The sequence below is a fragment of the Microcaecilia unicolor genome, chromosome 3 (assembly GCF_901765095.1).
Source record: "Microcaecilia unicolor chromosome 3, aMicUni1.1, whole genome shotgun sequence".
In the NCBI taxonomy this organism is placed as follows: domain Eukaryota; kingdom Metazoa; phylum Chordata; class Amphibia; order Gymnophiona; family Siphonopidae; genus Microcaecilia; species Microcaecilia unicolor.
The window spans coordinates 380,362,161-380,378,754 of NC_044033.1; the positions used below are offsets into that span (position 1 = coordinate 380,362,161).

Genomic DNA, 16,594 nt, shown 5'->3' on the forward strand with positions numbered 1-16,594 from the left:
ATCCATGGTTGTTTTTTTTTGTTCTGTTTAGAATCTTTGCAGGGCAATACATATCTGCAGCGCTCCTCAATGAAATAAGACCAGGATTCATGGGCGATGAGTAAGTTCACAGATTAATTATGAGGATAATTATACTTTTAAGTAATTAGCACGGTATCTCTGAAACAAATTTTGCATTATTTGCTAGGCCTGTCACATCAATGATACTTTTTAAACCATAGCAAGTAACTGGACTCCAACAGACAAGAAAAGCATATGCAACAGTCTAGATCCCACAAGAACACAAACAACGCAATACTGGGACAGACCAAAGGTCCATCAAGCCCAGTATCCTGTTTCCAACAGTGGCTAATCCAAGGTCACAAGTACCTGGCAAGATCCTAGAACAGTAAAATAGATTTTATGCTGCTTATTCTAGTAATACAAAACTAGAGGCAGTAGAGCACTCCTTGGAGTAATTTTTCAAACACTTATATGATAATAAGGGATCTCATATAATCACCACGGCCGGCTTCACTTCACCCACACGGTGAACCTCTGCTCGTGTGTGTTTTTTTAAATCACAGACTCACCCCCAACCTATCCTTTATATACAGAACTTAATTCGCTCTATATTTTACTGCAATAATCATTCAATAATATTATTGGTGCCGACGGCTCAGTAACTCTTATCTGTATCCGTCGGTGTGCTCATATTCCCCGACAGGTGCCTGTTTCGCTATGCAAGCTTTGTCAAGGCCCTCCTTAACCTATAATGCTACTCTTCCACCAATTTGATCCACCCTATCACTGCAATATAATTTGTACCCTGGTGTGACAGTGTTCCATTGGTTATCATCCTTCTACCAGGAGATGTCTATTATACAGTGGGGGAAATAAGTATTTGATCCCTTGCTGATTTTGTAAGTTTGCCCACTGACAAAGACATGAGCAGCCCATAATTGAAGGGTAGGTTATTGGTAACAGTGAGAGATAGCACATCACAAATTAAATCCGGAAAATCACATTGTGGAAAGTATATGAATTTATTTGCATTCTGCAGAGGGAAATAAGTATTTGATCCCCCACCAACCAGTAAGAGATCTGGCCCCTACAGACCAGGTAGATGCTCCAAATCAACTCGTTACCTGCATGACAGACAGCTGTCGGCAATGGTCACCTGTATGAAAGACACCTGTCCACAGACTCAGTGAATCAGTCAGACTCTAACCTCTACAAAATGGCCAACAGCAAGGAGCTGTCTAAGGATGTCAGGGACAAGATCATACACCTGCACAAGGCTGGAATGGGCTACAAAACCATCAGTAAGACGCTGGGCGAGAAGGAGACAACTGTTGGTGCCATAGTAAGAAAATGGAAGAAGTACAAAATGACTGTCAATCGACAAAGATCTGGGGCTCCACGCAAAATCTCACCTCGTGGGGTATCCTTGATCATGAGGAAGGTTAGAAATCAGCCTACAACTACAAGGGGGGAACTTGTCAATGATCTCAAGGCAGCTGGGACCACTGTCACCACGAAAACCATTGGTAACACATTACGATATAACGGATTGCAATCCTGCAGTGCCCGCAAGGTCCCCCTGCTCCGGAAGGCACATGTGACGGCCCGTCTGAAGTTTGCCAGTGAACACCTGGATGATGCCGAGAGTGATTGGGAGAAGGTGCTGTGGTCAGATGAGACAAAAATTGAGCTCTTTGGCATGAACTCAACTCGCCGTGTTTGGAGGAAGAGAAATGCTGCCTATGACCCAAAGAACACCGTCCCCACTGTCAAGCATGGAGGTGGAAATGTTATGTTTTGGGGGTGTTTCTCTGCTAAGGGCACAGGACTACTTCACCGCATCAATGGGAGAATGGATGGGGCCATGTACCGTACAATTCTGAGTGACAACCTCCTTCCCTCCGCCAGGGCCTTAAAAATGGGTCGTGGCTGGGTCTTCCAGCACGACAATGACCCAAAACATACAGCCAAGGCAACAAAGGAGTGGCTCAGGAAGAAGCACATTAGGGTCATGGAGTGGCCTAGCCAGTCACCAGACCTTAATCCCATTGAAAACTTATGGAGGGAGCTGAAGCTGCGAGTTGCCAAGCGACAGCCCAGAACTCTTAATGATTTAGAGATGATCTGCAAAGAGGAGTGGACCAAAATTCCTCCTGACATGTGTGCAAACCTCATCATCAACTACAGAAGACGTCTGACCGCTGTGCTTGCCAACAAGGGTTTTGCCACCAAGTATTAGGTCTTGTTTGCCAGAGGGATCAAATACTTATTTCCCTCTGCAGAATGCAAATAAATTCATATACTTTCCACAATGTGATTTTCCGGATTTAATTTGTGATGTGCTATCTCTCACTGTTACCAATAACCTACCCTTCAATTATGGGCTGCTCATGTCTTTGTCAGTGGGCAAACTTACAAAATCAGCAAGGGATCAAATACTTATTTCCCCCACTGTATCTATCTTTTCATTTAATGCAATATATTTTAACTCTCCCATCTTATTTCTTAGGCTTCTAGTATTTGCATATTAACACTTCAAACAATGTTTGTTGTTCCTAATTACTTACTCAGCAGTTGACGGTGTTAAACTGCAATCTTGAAAATCTGTCTGCTCTTTATTTAAAGACACCTGGAGGCTCATTTTCAAAGCACTTGGACTTACAAAGTTCCACAGGTTACTATGAGGCTCATTTTGAAAGCACTTAGCCTCCCAAAGTTCCATAGAAACCTATGGAACTTAGCCTCCCAAAGTGCTTTGAAAATATGCCTCTATGGGGCTCATTTTCAAAATAGAAAAACATCTAAAAAGTGGCATGAAGCAGCATTTGAACGTTTTTCTCACAAAAATGTCCAAATCAGTCATTTTGAAACCTATTTTTCAGACTTTTTTTTAATGCTGTTCTTCTGCAGTGCATCCAAATCTCAAGGGGACGTGTTAAGGGTGGGATTTGGGCGTTCCAAAGACTTTGATGTTTTTCAATCATAATGGAACAAAACACAAACATACAGAAATAAAACTAAGACGTTTTGAGCTAGACCTGTTTTAATAACAAATAAGGCATGAAAAGGTGCCCTAAATGACCAGATGACCACTGGAGAGCATCAGGGGTGAATTCCCATACAGTGGTCAATGACCCCCTCCCACCTCCAACAAATGTGAATAAAAATATGACTTACCAGCCCCTATGACAGCGTCAGGTCTATTACAGCAGCATGCAGGTCCCTGGAGTTATGTAGTGGTCAGTACAGTGCACTATGGAGTGGGGTCTCAGGTTCCTATCTCCCAATACCTCCCAAAGACACCAAAACCCTACTGTACCCACATACAGGTGCTCCCTTCACCCATAAGGGCTATTTTAGTGGGGGGACAGTGTGTTTTGGGTGAGTTTTGGAGGGCTCAGGGGAAAAGATAAGGGAGCAAAAGTGAAATGGGCACCTGGGAGCATTGTTATGAAGTGCACAGAAGCACCCTCTAGGGTGCACCACTGCTCTCCTGGGATGTCTGGGGGACGAGTCTACTAAAAATGCTGGCTCCTCCTACATCCCAATGGTATGAATCTCTATGTTTTACACTTATTTGGGGTTTTTTTTTTTTTTTCAAAAATGGACCAAAAAAACAAAACATCCAAGGCACAAAACCTTGTTCGAAACAGTATAAAAAAAAAAAAAAAAAAAAAAAAAAAAAAAAGATAGCCATTTTTCTTTTTCGAAAATGACCTTCTTTCCGATTCGTATTTTGGACATTTTCAGACTTAGATGTCATATCAAAAATGCCCTTCCACGTAACTTTGTAAGTCTAAGTGCTTTGAAAATATGTCTCTAAGTCTACTATGATCTCTATTGCAGGGGCGTAGCTACGGGTGGGCCTGGATGGGCCCAGGCCCACCCAATTTAGCCTCAGGCCCGCCCGCCCACCCACCCAGAGTCCGAGTCCAAGTCCATCCCCGTCCGTCCGTCCGTATCTTCGAATCCTCGCCCGCAGCGGTGAACTGGCGGGCAGGCGCTATGCTCAAGTAGTAAAAGCAGCAAGCCGGCAGGTTTGAGTTCGTCCTTCGCTTCCCTGCCTTCTCTGCGTCCCGCCTGCCTGAAAGGAAATGACATCACAGGAAGGCGGGATGCAGAGAAGGCAGGGAAGCGAAGGACGAACTCAAACCTGCAGGCTTGCTGCTTTTACTACTTGAGCATAGCGCCTGCCCGCCAGTTCACCGCTGCAACCTCAGGAGTGGAGTGCAAGTGAGCCAGCCCACGGAAGCCATTTGGTAAATTTCTGTTTCCACTCCCCCACGCAGCCGTCGCGTCGCCGTTCATTCAAAACACAGCAAGCAAACCTGTGAGCTGCTGCATCCACATTGTTGTTCTTTGCCAAGAGATGAGAGATGCTGCGAAGGGGGAGAGAGGGGGGTGGAAAGAAACAGGATGGATGGGGGAAATTCTGGCCACAGGAGAGGGGGGCAAGACAAAAGAGAGAAGTGACAGGAAGATGTTGGAAGAGGGTGAAGGGTGGGGAGAAGAGAGGGAGCAGATGCTGGGCTAGAAGGGTGGAGGGAGAGAGACATTGGGAAATGTGGAACCATGTGGCAGAGGCCAAGGGGGTGGCAAGGAAATGAACGCGTGGAGGATGGTGATTACAGGGGAAAGAAATATGGTAAGGGGGAATAGATTGAAGATGGAAGGGAATGGATGGCTGGGGACGTAGAGAGATGGGGAATAGGAGAACTAGTGGGTGAAAAGGAATCTGAGAGGTAACTGAAAAGTAAAACAAAGGAAAAGGGGTTAGACAGGATAAAATTTGGGTGGACAGAGCAGAAAAGAAAAAAAAAAGAGAGGAAAGAGCTAAAATGGAAAGGTCAATATGTCAGAGGCAAGTGAAGTGAGGGAATGGAACAAGAGAGGAGAAAAAGACAAATGGACAGCAGCTGCTTGAAGGAGAAATAGCAGAAAGATTGGAAAGTTCAAAAGAGAAACTGGATCAACATGATGGAAAAAGAAAATGACCAGACAACAAAGGTAGAAAAGGCATTTTATTTTGAATCTTAAATGAAATATGATAGCTTGAGAAATGTGCATAGTGGATGTCACTTTCCTCATGAGCTAAAGTGTTTCTGTTTCTATTTTGAGTTGGGAGGTGCTGGGGGAGAGGTGGAGAATAGGGGGAGGAAGGGGGCGGGGCAGAGAACATTTTTGTTCTCTGGCCCACCCAAAATTGGCTGTCTGGCTACGCCACTGCTCTATTGCAACCTTGCTATTGGGATATCCTATCTTCCCTGATTTGGTGATATCTTTTATAGATAACTTGTTCTGAACCCTGTACTTCTGAGTGACTGTCAGACTTCTCCCAGTTTCTACTTTAAAAGCTGCTCTGTATCCTTTTTAAAATGTTAAAGCCAGCAGCCTGGTTCCCATTCCCCAGAATATTGCCCAGTTCCTAACAAATCTAAAACCCTCCTCCCTGCACCACTGCCTCATCCACACACTAGAGTTCTGCCTGTCTATTGAGTCCTGTGCGTGGAACAGGAAGCCCTTCTGAAATTGCTACCCTGGAGGTTCTGGATTTGAGTTTTCTACCTAAGAGCCTAAATTTGACTTCCAGAACCTCCTTTCTACATTTACTATGTCATGGGTACCCACACGTACCAAGACAGCAGGCTCCTCCCCAGCACTGTCTAAAATCTTATCTAGGTGCCGCACCAGTTCAGAGGTCATTCATTAGCCATGCTAGAACAGTCTCCGTTTCATGACACAGCCACGTAAACAATATCTTTAGTGCTATATGGGTTGCTCCACCACATACTTCTGAGTAACTTCCTTTTTGTGTTGCAAGATAGGTTAGTTCAGCTACTACGGTATGAAAACACACCTTTTACAATAATCACAGCTGAACATTTTACCAGCCTATGGTGGTTACTTTAGAACAGTGATTCCCAATATGTCTGTGACTGTGACCCCCAATGTCACAGCCAAATAAAATTGTGTGACCACCCTGGAGGTGCAGAATAATGATGAACCTATTCAGAGCACACCAAGGTTGTGACCCCAAACTTAGGTTTTGTGACCCTATTTGGGGTCCTGACCCACAGTTTGGGAAGCTCTATTCTTGTTTTGGATGTCTGAAAACTGGCATTTAGATGACCATATTGCATGGACATCCAAATCCCAATTTTACAAAGGCAAGATATGGATGTAACACTGCAATATATCCATATGGCAAGGGGGCATGGCCTGGGAATGTTTTAGGAGGGACTAGGGACGGCCCAAAATATGGATGTCCAATTCCGATCAAAGAAGGGGAAGAAACATCTATGTCTAAAAGGCTGGATGACTATATTTAAACCTGGTACTTGGGAAGTCCAGATTAAAGAAAGATGCTCTTATTGAGCAACTGTCCACTAGAGGGAGTAAGGCAGTGGTTGCTTTCCCCTTCCCTTTCCTCTGAAAGTGAAACTATCAAGGGATACCAGACTCTATGACAGCTTCAGGTATTTTGGACATTCTTAACAAAGCATGAAGAAGATCTGAGGAGTAGCTTAATGGTTAGTGTACTGGACTGAGAACCAAAAGACCCAGGTTCAAATCCCACTTCAGCTCTTTTATTATTTTATTTGTGAGTCCTCCAGGGACAGAAAAATACCTACTGTATTTTTCTGTTCCTGAATGGCTCGCAATTAAAAAAAGAAAAATCACAAACAATAAATGTGTAATTTGAATCTGGATCCCTGATTCTCAACCCACTGCTCTAACCATTAGGATACCCTTCTGCTCTTTATGGATGTCTGTGAGGGCATTTTATAAAAGATGGACGTTCCTATGCGGCCACACAGACATCCATGTCCCTTGTTTTCCCGTTCATAATTTGGACATTTCAGTTTGTAAAATGGAGGTTCATGCTGGACGTTTCCAACACACAGACATCTATCTCACATCTAATATAATAAAACGCACCCTCAACGTTCTGAGGACAACGTTCTGAAGCCATGAAGCCATCTGACGTCACTCCCAGGCTGAAGGGTTCGTGGATTCGTGGTGTGAAGCCTTCAAGCCAGCCAGCCGTCTCTGCCCCGCCCTCGCATCAAACGTCATGACGTCGAAGGCAGAAAAAAAAAAAAAAACAAATCCGGCAGCGAAGCGTCAGGGAAGGAGGCGGCGCTCCCGACGTCTAGCCTTCCCTTCGCTGTGTTCCGCCTTCTTCTGACGTCAAGGATGACGTCAAAAGAAGGCGGAACACAGCGAAGGGAAAGCTAGACGTCGGGAGCGCCGCCTCCTTCCCTGACGCTTCGCTGCTGGAACCGCCACGGAGGTAAATTTAAAAAGAAGAAAAAGGGATGTTGGGGGGAGAGAAGAGGGTGGCCAGTAAAGAAGAACAATGGGAGCGGGAGGGCAGGGGAGAAACGACAGCATGGATGCGAAGGGGGGGGGCATGGAAGGGAGAGAGGGGACTTGCTGGAAAAGAATGAATGGAGGCGGCAGGGGACAGAGGAGCATGGATGGGCATGGATTGGGAGGGCAGGGCTCAGGGAGAGAGGGGAATTGCTGGAAAGGGATGAATGGAGGCGGCAGGGGACAGAGAAGCATGGATGGGCATGGATTGGGAGGGCAGGACTCAGGGAGAGAGGGGAATTGCTGGATAGGGATGAATGGAGGGGACAGATGGGCATGGATGGATATGGATTGCAGGGCAGGCCTCAGGGAGAGAGGGGAATTGCTGGATAGGGATGAATGGAGGGAGCAGGTGACAGAGGAACATGGATGGGCATGGATTGGGAGGGCAGGGCTCAGGGAGAGAGGGGAATTGCTGGATAGGGATGAATGGAGGGGCCAGGTGACAGAGGAGCATGGATGGGCATGGATTGGAAGGGCAGGACTCAGGGAGAGGGGAATTGCTGGATAAGGATGAATGGAGGGGACAGATGGGCATGGATGGATATGGATTGCAGGGCAGGGCTCAGGGAGAGAGGGGAATTGCTGGATAGGGATGAATGGAGGGAGCAGGTGACAGAGGAGCATGGATGGGCATGGATTGGAAGGGCAGGACTCAGGGAGAGGGGAATTGCTGGATAAGGATGAATGGAGGGGACAGATGGGCATGGATGGATATGGATTGCAGGGCAGGGCTCAGGGAGAGAGGGGAATTGCTGGATAGGGATGAATGGAGGGAGCAGGTGACAGAGGAACATGGATGGGCATGGATTGGGAGGGCAGGGCTCAGGGAGAGAGGGGAATTGCTGGAAAGGGATGAATGGAGGGGGCAGGGGACAGAGGAGCATGGATGGGCATGGATTGGGAGGGCAGGGCTCATGGAGAGAGGGGAATTGCTGGATAGGGATGAATGGAGGGGACAGATGGGCATGGATTGGGAGGGCAGGGCTCAGGGAGAGAGGGGAACTGCTGGAAAAGGATTAATGGAGGGGGCAGGGGACAGATGGGCATGGATTGGGAGGGCAGGGCTCACACACTCTCTCTCACATACAATGTCTTTCTGACTCTCACTCTCACACACTCTGTCTCACACTGTATCACATTCACTCTCTATGTGCCACACAGTCACTCACACACTCGCTTGGTCTCATACACTCACTCTCACAGAGAATCTGTGTCTCACACACACTCTCTCTCTCGCCCACACACACACACTCTCTCTCACACTGTGTCTCACATACACACTTGCACACACTCTCATTCTCACACACACACACTCACACCCAGACTCACTCTCTCTCTCACACACTCACACTCTGACTCTCAAACAGTCACTCTCACAAACATACACACTCCGAGGAAAACCTTGCTAGCGCCCGTTTCATTTGTGTCAGAAACGGGCCTTTTTTACTAGTGTATTTTAGAAAAGGATGTATCCTGTTCTAAAATACATGTGAGATGGACATCCCTTTGTGATGTTCTGATTTGGACGTCCTTTCTAAAATGCCGCTCCACAGGGACAGATATTGAGAATTTTGGAATGAACTGGTAAGCACAAGTGGAGACCTTAAACCAGCAGACCACGCTAGTTTCAGACCTTAGATACTGCTTGCCTACTTTATACAACATCTTTGTCATAAAACATTATTTTGTTATCCCTTTTACAAGGAGTCTATTATAGCAGCAGCCCACCTGAATAATAGAGTTCTCTAATTAATGGGTTGCAGTACCTTTGAAGTGTGTGTGTGTGTGTGTGTGTGTGTGTGTGTGTGTGTGTCTTTGTGTGTGTGTGTGTGTCTTTGTGTGTGTGTGTGTGTGTGTGTCTTTGTGTGTGTGTGTGTCTTTGTGTGTGTGTGTGTGTGTGTGTGTGTGTGTGTGTGTAATAGTTATTTCTCCTTTTTTCACCACTTCACTCCAGTTCCCTCCTCCAAGGATCTTTTGTTTCAAAGAACTTTTATTGGAGAACAGCATTATTACAGATATTACCCAAGAGAAAGAAGTAGCCATCTGTTTATACAGAGTGGTTAAAAAGTTCACCCAATGTTTCCAAAACTATCCAACACTGACCTCGGATTATTTATAAACCACTACTAGTTTTCACAGCATTGTATAATATGTCAAAGTTATAGAAAATAAACACAGAACACTAAGGAATCCTTTTACTAAGGTGCATCTTATCATTTAGTGTACACTGATCATTAGCGTACATTAGTAAGTAAGCAAAAAAACATCCAAGTACAGAAGGTTGCCAGTCGTACCCTGAAGTGCTACTACTACTATTTAACATTTCTACAGCGATACCAGGGTTACGCAGCGCTGTACAATTTAAACATAGAAGGACAGTCCCTGCTCAAGGAGCTTACAATCTAAAAGACAGGTGTACAATCTAGAGACAAGTGTACAGTCAAAGACAAGTGTAGAGTCCATCTGATAGGGCATACTATATTTCACGAAAGGTTAGGTGCCGAAAGCAGCATTGAAGAGGTGAGTTTTAAGCAGAGATTTGAAGATGGGTAGGGAGGGGGCTTGGCGTAGGGGTTGAGGAAGATTGTTGCAGGCATAGGGTGAGGCAAGGCAGAATGAGCGGAGCATGGAGTTGGCAGTGGTGGAGAAGGGAACTGAAAGGAGGGATTTGTCCTGGGAGCGGAGGTTAAGGCGGGAACATAGGGGGAGATGAGGGTAGAGAGGTAGTGAGGAGCCGCAGACCGGGTGCATTTGTAGGTAAGGAGGAGAATCTTGAATTGAATGCGGTATCTGAAGTGCTTGCCATATAAGCACAGGTGCCTATATGGATACATACATGGAAGCAATAAACACACACACACACTTGTGGAAAAAAAACTTTCTATAAATCATCCAGATTCTAATTTTAAAACCTGTTTAAAAATTTGAAAAACAAATTAATGGTGCGTTCTTTACTATATGTACTGCTATAGAGCATATTTTTATGCTAGCTACATAAGATGCACGTTTGTACAACTGTATTATTACTTTTGAAGGGTAAAAGCTAAGGGGTCTTTTTACTAAAGGACGTTAAGGCCTGAACATGGCTTAATTATGGGGGAAAAGGTTACCACAAAGCACATTAAAGCATTTTGCAGTATTTTCCTATTTTTGTGGTTAAGTCCTTTTTAACTATTTTTTTAAACATTTTTTAAAGGGAGAGTATCATGGGCGGAGAGTGGGCATTCCCATGTTATCCAGCTAGCACATTAGGATTATCATTCACTAACTGGATATCGCTGGGTTAATGGAGAAGCACTTAGTCCCTCCAAAATAGATGTGCTCCTGTTTTAATTTTTTTGCAGGTGTCATGCTCTAATGGGGATATTAGCACACAACCTGCCCCCCCACCAAAAAAAAAAAGGCCCAACTTTAATGCTGCGGTAAATCTGGGCAAGTCCCGAGTGGTGTAGAACGAGTAGAAGTAAATCAATTTTTTACTCTTTCAAAAAATACAAAGACTACGGGACACTCAATGAGGTTACAAGGAAATACTTTTAAAACAAACAGAAGGAAATATTTTTTCACTCAAAGAATAGTTAAGCCCTGAAACTCATTGCCAGAGGATGTGGTAATAGCAGTTAGAAAATCTGGGTTTAAAAAAGGTTTAGACAAGTTCCTGAAAAGTCCATAGTCTGTTATTCAGATGGACATGGGGGAAGCCACTGCTTGCCCTGGGATTGGTAGCATAGAATGTTGCTATTATTTGGGTTTCTACCGGGTACTTGTGACCTGGATTGGCCACTGTTGGAAGCAGGATACTGGGCTAAATGGACCACTGTCTCACCTAGTATGGCTATTCTTATGTAAGCCCAAATTTCTCTGCATCTCAGTGAAAAGGCCCCTAATTTGGTCAATATTCCGCTGTCATGGTCAGTGTTTTTTTTAAACGATGGCTGTTGTGGTCAAACAAATACTCAGATATTCAGTGCCACTATCCAGATACTGAGTGCTGTTATCAGGATAACTGCTTTTGAATATTGTCCCAAACATAGATTGGTTCTGTTACTTCAGAGAAAATACTGAATGATTTGTTCCTGAAAAAGAAATTTCTTTACTTTTTCAAACCAAATGCAAGACGAAACACCCTATGCCAAAAGCCAGTTCTTTACTAAAACGATACGTTAGATTTTTCACAGTTTAATAAATGAAAATAAAACAAAAAAGATGATACCTTTTTATTGATCTAAGGGCCCTGATTACTATGCCGCGCTAGAGGCGCATTAACATTTTTAACATATGCTAAGCATTAGATGTCCATAATATTCCTAGGGGCGTCTACACGGTTAATGAGCGCTAATTTTTAGCACTTGCTAAAAAACGCTAGCGCACCTTAGTAAACAGGGCCCTTAACCTCCAAATGCTAGTCAAAAACTCGGGTCAGGAGAGTTTGAACAAAAGCATGCCAGTACTAAACTTTCAAAGGTATAATCATCACTCCTATGAATGATGCAGGACATTACAAAAGGAATCCTGTAGCCCTCCTTCACTTTACACATTGGCCAGAAAATTCAAGCAGGCCCTCCATTATCTCCATAGATACTGGCAAATAAAATGACCTTGTACGCCTACAATTATGTCACTTTAAAGATGCAGAGACATGTCAGAGTCTGCCAACACTGCTACAATTTCATTTATTTAAAAACTGAAAGTATCCAAGAGCATCTCAAAGAGAAGATGTACTCAGATTAGGCTTGTGGCTTGCTGGGAAGCTAGGCAAACCACTGACACAAAGCAATACCAAAGAATTCCACATTTTAAAATGTTGATTTCAACTGCCCCTCCTCCCTGTCAGTCATACCACTGGCAGAAATAGTAGGCTGACGGTGTAGGGGTACAATAAGCATGCACTCCCAACTAAGGAGATAGAGAGCACCTGCTCCCCATGTTCCCTCCCTGCAGGCCCACCACTATTGTGCCCATGGCACTGTCTAAAGAAACAGAGAGCAATCTAAAGACGAAGACCAAAATACAGAGTGAAGTGAGGGTGAATCCAAGAAGATAGGGAGAAACTTGAAGTAACAGCACAGATGGAGATGAAAAGAACGTTGCAGAGAGTAAGGAACCTAGAAGGAATTAACATGAGGGGGAGGTAGATAGGAAGCATCAGAAAAGGGAAGATAAAATGGAAAGAAATGTAAGTGGGGGTATAGATGAATTTAAAAGACAGGAGGAATCTAAAATAGCAAAGAGAGAAATGGGAAGGGATAGGCATGAAGGACCTAGGAGAAACATGGGTGAGGAGACTGAGCAGGAGGAAAAGCACAAGGGAAGATGAAGAGGGAAAAAACAGAAATATGTCATAACATCTGCACCTTCTTTATAAAAACCTGGACCTCTCCATGTGTTTCATGTTATGAAACACAGTACAGTCTTGATTATCCGATGTGAATGGGACCGAGCCGTTGTCGGATAAGTGAAAAGTTGAATAATATGGAAATCAATGGTAACCACTTAAAAAAATGCACAGAAAACATACTTTATACATAAAGAACATGCATAGGGTATCTGTATTTAAAATACAGTATTGTTTATGAACACTAACCAGCACAGTCTCAGATCAAACAGAAATATAACAGCAGCTAAGAGTCAAATGGCCCATCCAGTTGCCCATCCACAGCAACCACTATTTCCTCTTTTCTCTAAGAGATCCCACGCTTTCTTAAATTCAGACGCAGTCCTCATCTCCACTGGAGGTGATTCTACGCGTCCACCACCCTTTCCATGAAAAAGTATTTCCACAGATTACTCTTGAGCCTAAAACCTCTTAACGTCATCCTATGACCTCTCATTCCAGAGTTTTCCTTCATTTGAAAGACGCTCACTTCCTTCATATTAATGCCACAGAGGTATTTAAACGTCTCTATCATTTCTGTCTCTATCATATCCCCTCCCTCCTGTGTTTCTTCCAAAGTATACATATTGACAGCCTTAAGTCTGTCCCCATAAGCTTTATGAAAGAGACCACTGGCCAATTTTGTAGTCATCCTCTGGACCGACTCCATCCTGTTTATATCTTTTTGTAGGTGTGGTTTCCAGAATTGCACACAGTACTCTAAATGGACCTCACCAGAGACTTGTACGAGGGCACTATCATCTTTTTTCCTGCTGGCCATTCCTCTCCCTATGCACCCGAGCATCCTTCTGGCTTTGACTGTCACCTTTTCCACCTGTTTGGCCACCTTGAAATCATCAGACAAAATCACCTCCAAGTCTCGCTCTTCTTTCGTATACAGAAGTACTTCACCACCTATACTACACCTTTCCTTTGGATTTTTGCAACGTAAGTGTATGACCCTGCATTTTTTAACATTAAATCTGAGTTGCTAATTGCTAGACCATTCTTCATGCTTCGCCAGATCTCTCTGCATGATATCCACGCCCTCTGGGGTGTCTATCCTATTACAAAGTTTGGTATCATCTATAAAGAGACAAACCTTACCAGACAGTCCTTCCGCAATAACACTCACAAAGATGTTAAAAAGAGCTGGCCCAAGGACCAATCCCTGCAGTACATCACTGATAATATCCTTTTCCTCAGAGCAAACTTCATTTACCAGTACCCTCTATGTCCTTCCACTTAAGCAGTTTTTAACCCAGTCAATCACTTTAGCGCCCATACCAAGGGCACTCAGTTTATCAGTCGCCTGTTCGGAACCGTGTCAAAGGCTTTGCTAAAATTCAAGTACACCACATCTAGCACTCCTCCCATATCAAAATGTTTAGTCATCCAGTCAAAGAAATCAATCAGATTTGTCTGACAAGACCTGCCTCTAGTGAAACCATGCTGTATCAGGTCCTACAGTCCATTCAATTCTGGAAACCTCACAATCAAGATTTATCCTTATCAGCTTCTACATATTCCTCCCTTTCACCCCTGAGCCTCACTACGCCATTTTGGCATTTCTTCCTATCACTTACATATCTAAAAATGTCTTGTCCCCCAGTTTTACTGTACCAGCTATGTTTTCTTCCATTTGTATTTTTGCTTTCCTGACAGCTTTTCCAGCTTCTCTTTGCTTTTCTAGGTATTTTTGCCTGTCTTCCTCTTTCTGCATCATCTTGTAACTTATGAAAGCTAACCTTTTTTTTCTCTTACGTTTTTAGCTACTACATTTGAGAACCAAAGCGGCCATCTTGTCCTCTTACTTTTACATAATTTTCTAACATGAAGGTTTGTCACCTTTAAAAGAGCTCCTTTCAGTTTTGCCCACTGCTGTTCTACTTCCTTCAGCTGTTCTCATCCAACTAACGTTTCCTCGAGAATTCCCCCATCTTGGCAAAGCCAGAACCTTCAATCTTGAATAAGCCCTCTCCTCATGTGTCTTAATATTGAACCACACCATCCAAGAGCCCCTTACTTCTAGATGACCCCATAGCAGGGCCGTCTCAATCAACATCCAGCATATTAAAATCATCTATAAGTAGTACTTCCCCTTTCATAGCTATCTTGTGAATGTCTTCAATTAAATCTCTGTCCATTTCTTCTGATTGTGAGGGAGGCCTGTATATCACACCAATGTAAATACTGTTTCCATTCCCTCTTTCAAGATTAACCCACAGTGCTTCTTTCTTACCCCATATGTTCTACAATTCTGTCACTTTAATAGTATTCCTAACATATAATGCCACTCCTCCACCCATGGCTTGCTTGCAGCATGTTATGCCAGAAAACAGGAACAGAATGCACTTCTTAACGGCAACATGATGACATCAGTTGGGGGTGGGGGAAGGTCTGTCAGATATGCCAAAGGTGGGATAATCAAGACTGTACTGTATACTTGAATATATGTACAGCTAGGACTAAGAAACAGGACATCTGTGATTCTAGTCTTACTTGAATGGGCATAGTAATCAATTTCTTTAAAAAAATGTTTTAAACAGGTTTATTTTGGGTTTGTTTGTTTTTTATAAAGCAGGCACCTGGCCACCCTTTGGAAGCCACAGGTATAGAAATAATGCACTCAGATCATATGGAAAAAAATAATTGCCTATATTACAGATAACTCCTACTGAGACACCAACAGCACCTTTCAAAAGGGAATCAAAATTGCTCAGTATAACTAAATAGATCAAGAATAAGGGTACAAAATATATATTGAAGAAAAACGGACTCTAGCATGCACCAGATGTTATAGACGGCAGTTAACTTCCACTACAATTGCTTTTAACATATTATTTAAAGCATGGAGGTAAACCAAAGTAAAGCGCCTGCGCCCTAAAGTGTCCTTTAAGATTACCTAACCTTTGATGTCTACTTATAAATTCTTAGTTATAGGTTTGTTTTTTTGTAACTCAACAGGTCCTGCAAACCAAAACCAAATCCCAACCCTGCACACTGGGGAAGAAGGAAATTGGAACGTATCTTAACCTGCTACTTGAAACTACAGGTGTAAAAAAAAAGGGGGGGGGAGGGATTTTCTAAAAGGAGAAAGCGAAAAGTACCATAATGCGTTAAGCAAATACGAAAGTTTTATGTACAGCAAAGCGTAGTATGGCAGAAGTGACAGCACGAAACGGAAATTGTCCCCTGCCGGGACCCGTACTACCCCCAGTGGTGACAGCGTGAGATCTCAAGCCAAAGCGCAACTGACACTTAAACGGCTGCCAGACACTCTTACCGTTTTGGCCGCCTCTGCCCAGGTCCTGCCTTTCTTCCTCCGCTGTCTGTCCCTCATATCGGTGCCTGCGGGCGGTGGGTGACGCGGCGGCGGTGGGTGAGGCGGACCCCGTGCCCTCCCCCTCCTCACTTCCCGCTTTTCTCTCTCAGTGACAGCGCTGGGCGCAGCGCAACGGGTCTCCTCTAACACTCGTTCTACAGACCAGTATGGACCAGGACAGTGTGGCCAGCTGGTGCCCTCGCAGTTAACGCTGTTCTCCCTGCAGCAGCTCCTCCTGCCATATTGGCCTCTTACTGTACAAGGCAAAAGCCAGGGTCATGTGACGCGATCCCGCGCTGACGTCATCTACTGTACCAGCCGCACGCCGGCTGTCAACAGGAGGGAGAGGCGGGGAACCCAGCTCGCGGAAAGGTGGTGACGTCACTAATCGGCGATCGCATCGGGGGGGGGGGGAACAAGCTACAGCGTGTTGTGTAACTTAGTGTAAGAATAAGGTGGTGTCTTATTTTGTTGTGATTTAACTATTTTTTTTCTGTGCATTTAGGTGTATTCAC

The 16,594-nt window shown here is 44.2% G+C and overlaps 1 protein-coding gene across 1 annotated transcript in view; it reads right to left on the minus strand.

The window, feature by feature from the left end:
* The window catches only part of ASXL2 (ASXL transcriptional regulator 2), a 317,528-nt gene extending 301,226 nt beyond the window's left edge, over positions 1 to 16,302 (minus strand). The window contains exon 1 of the mRNA XM_030198635.1: positions 16,041 to 16,302. Within this exon, the coding sequence (XP_030054495.1) occupies positions 16,041 to 16,097 (57 nt within the window). The 5' untranslated portion in view covers positions 16,098 to 16,302. The remainder of the gene's footprint in view (positions 1 to 16,040) is intronic.
* Positions 16,303 to 16,594: the final 292 nt, after the last annotated feature.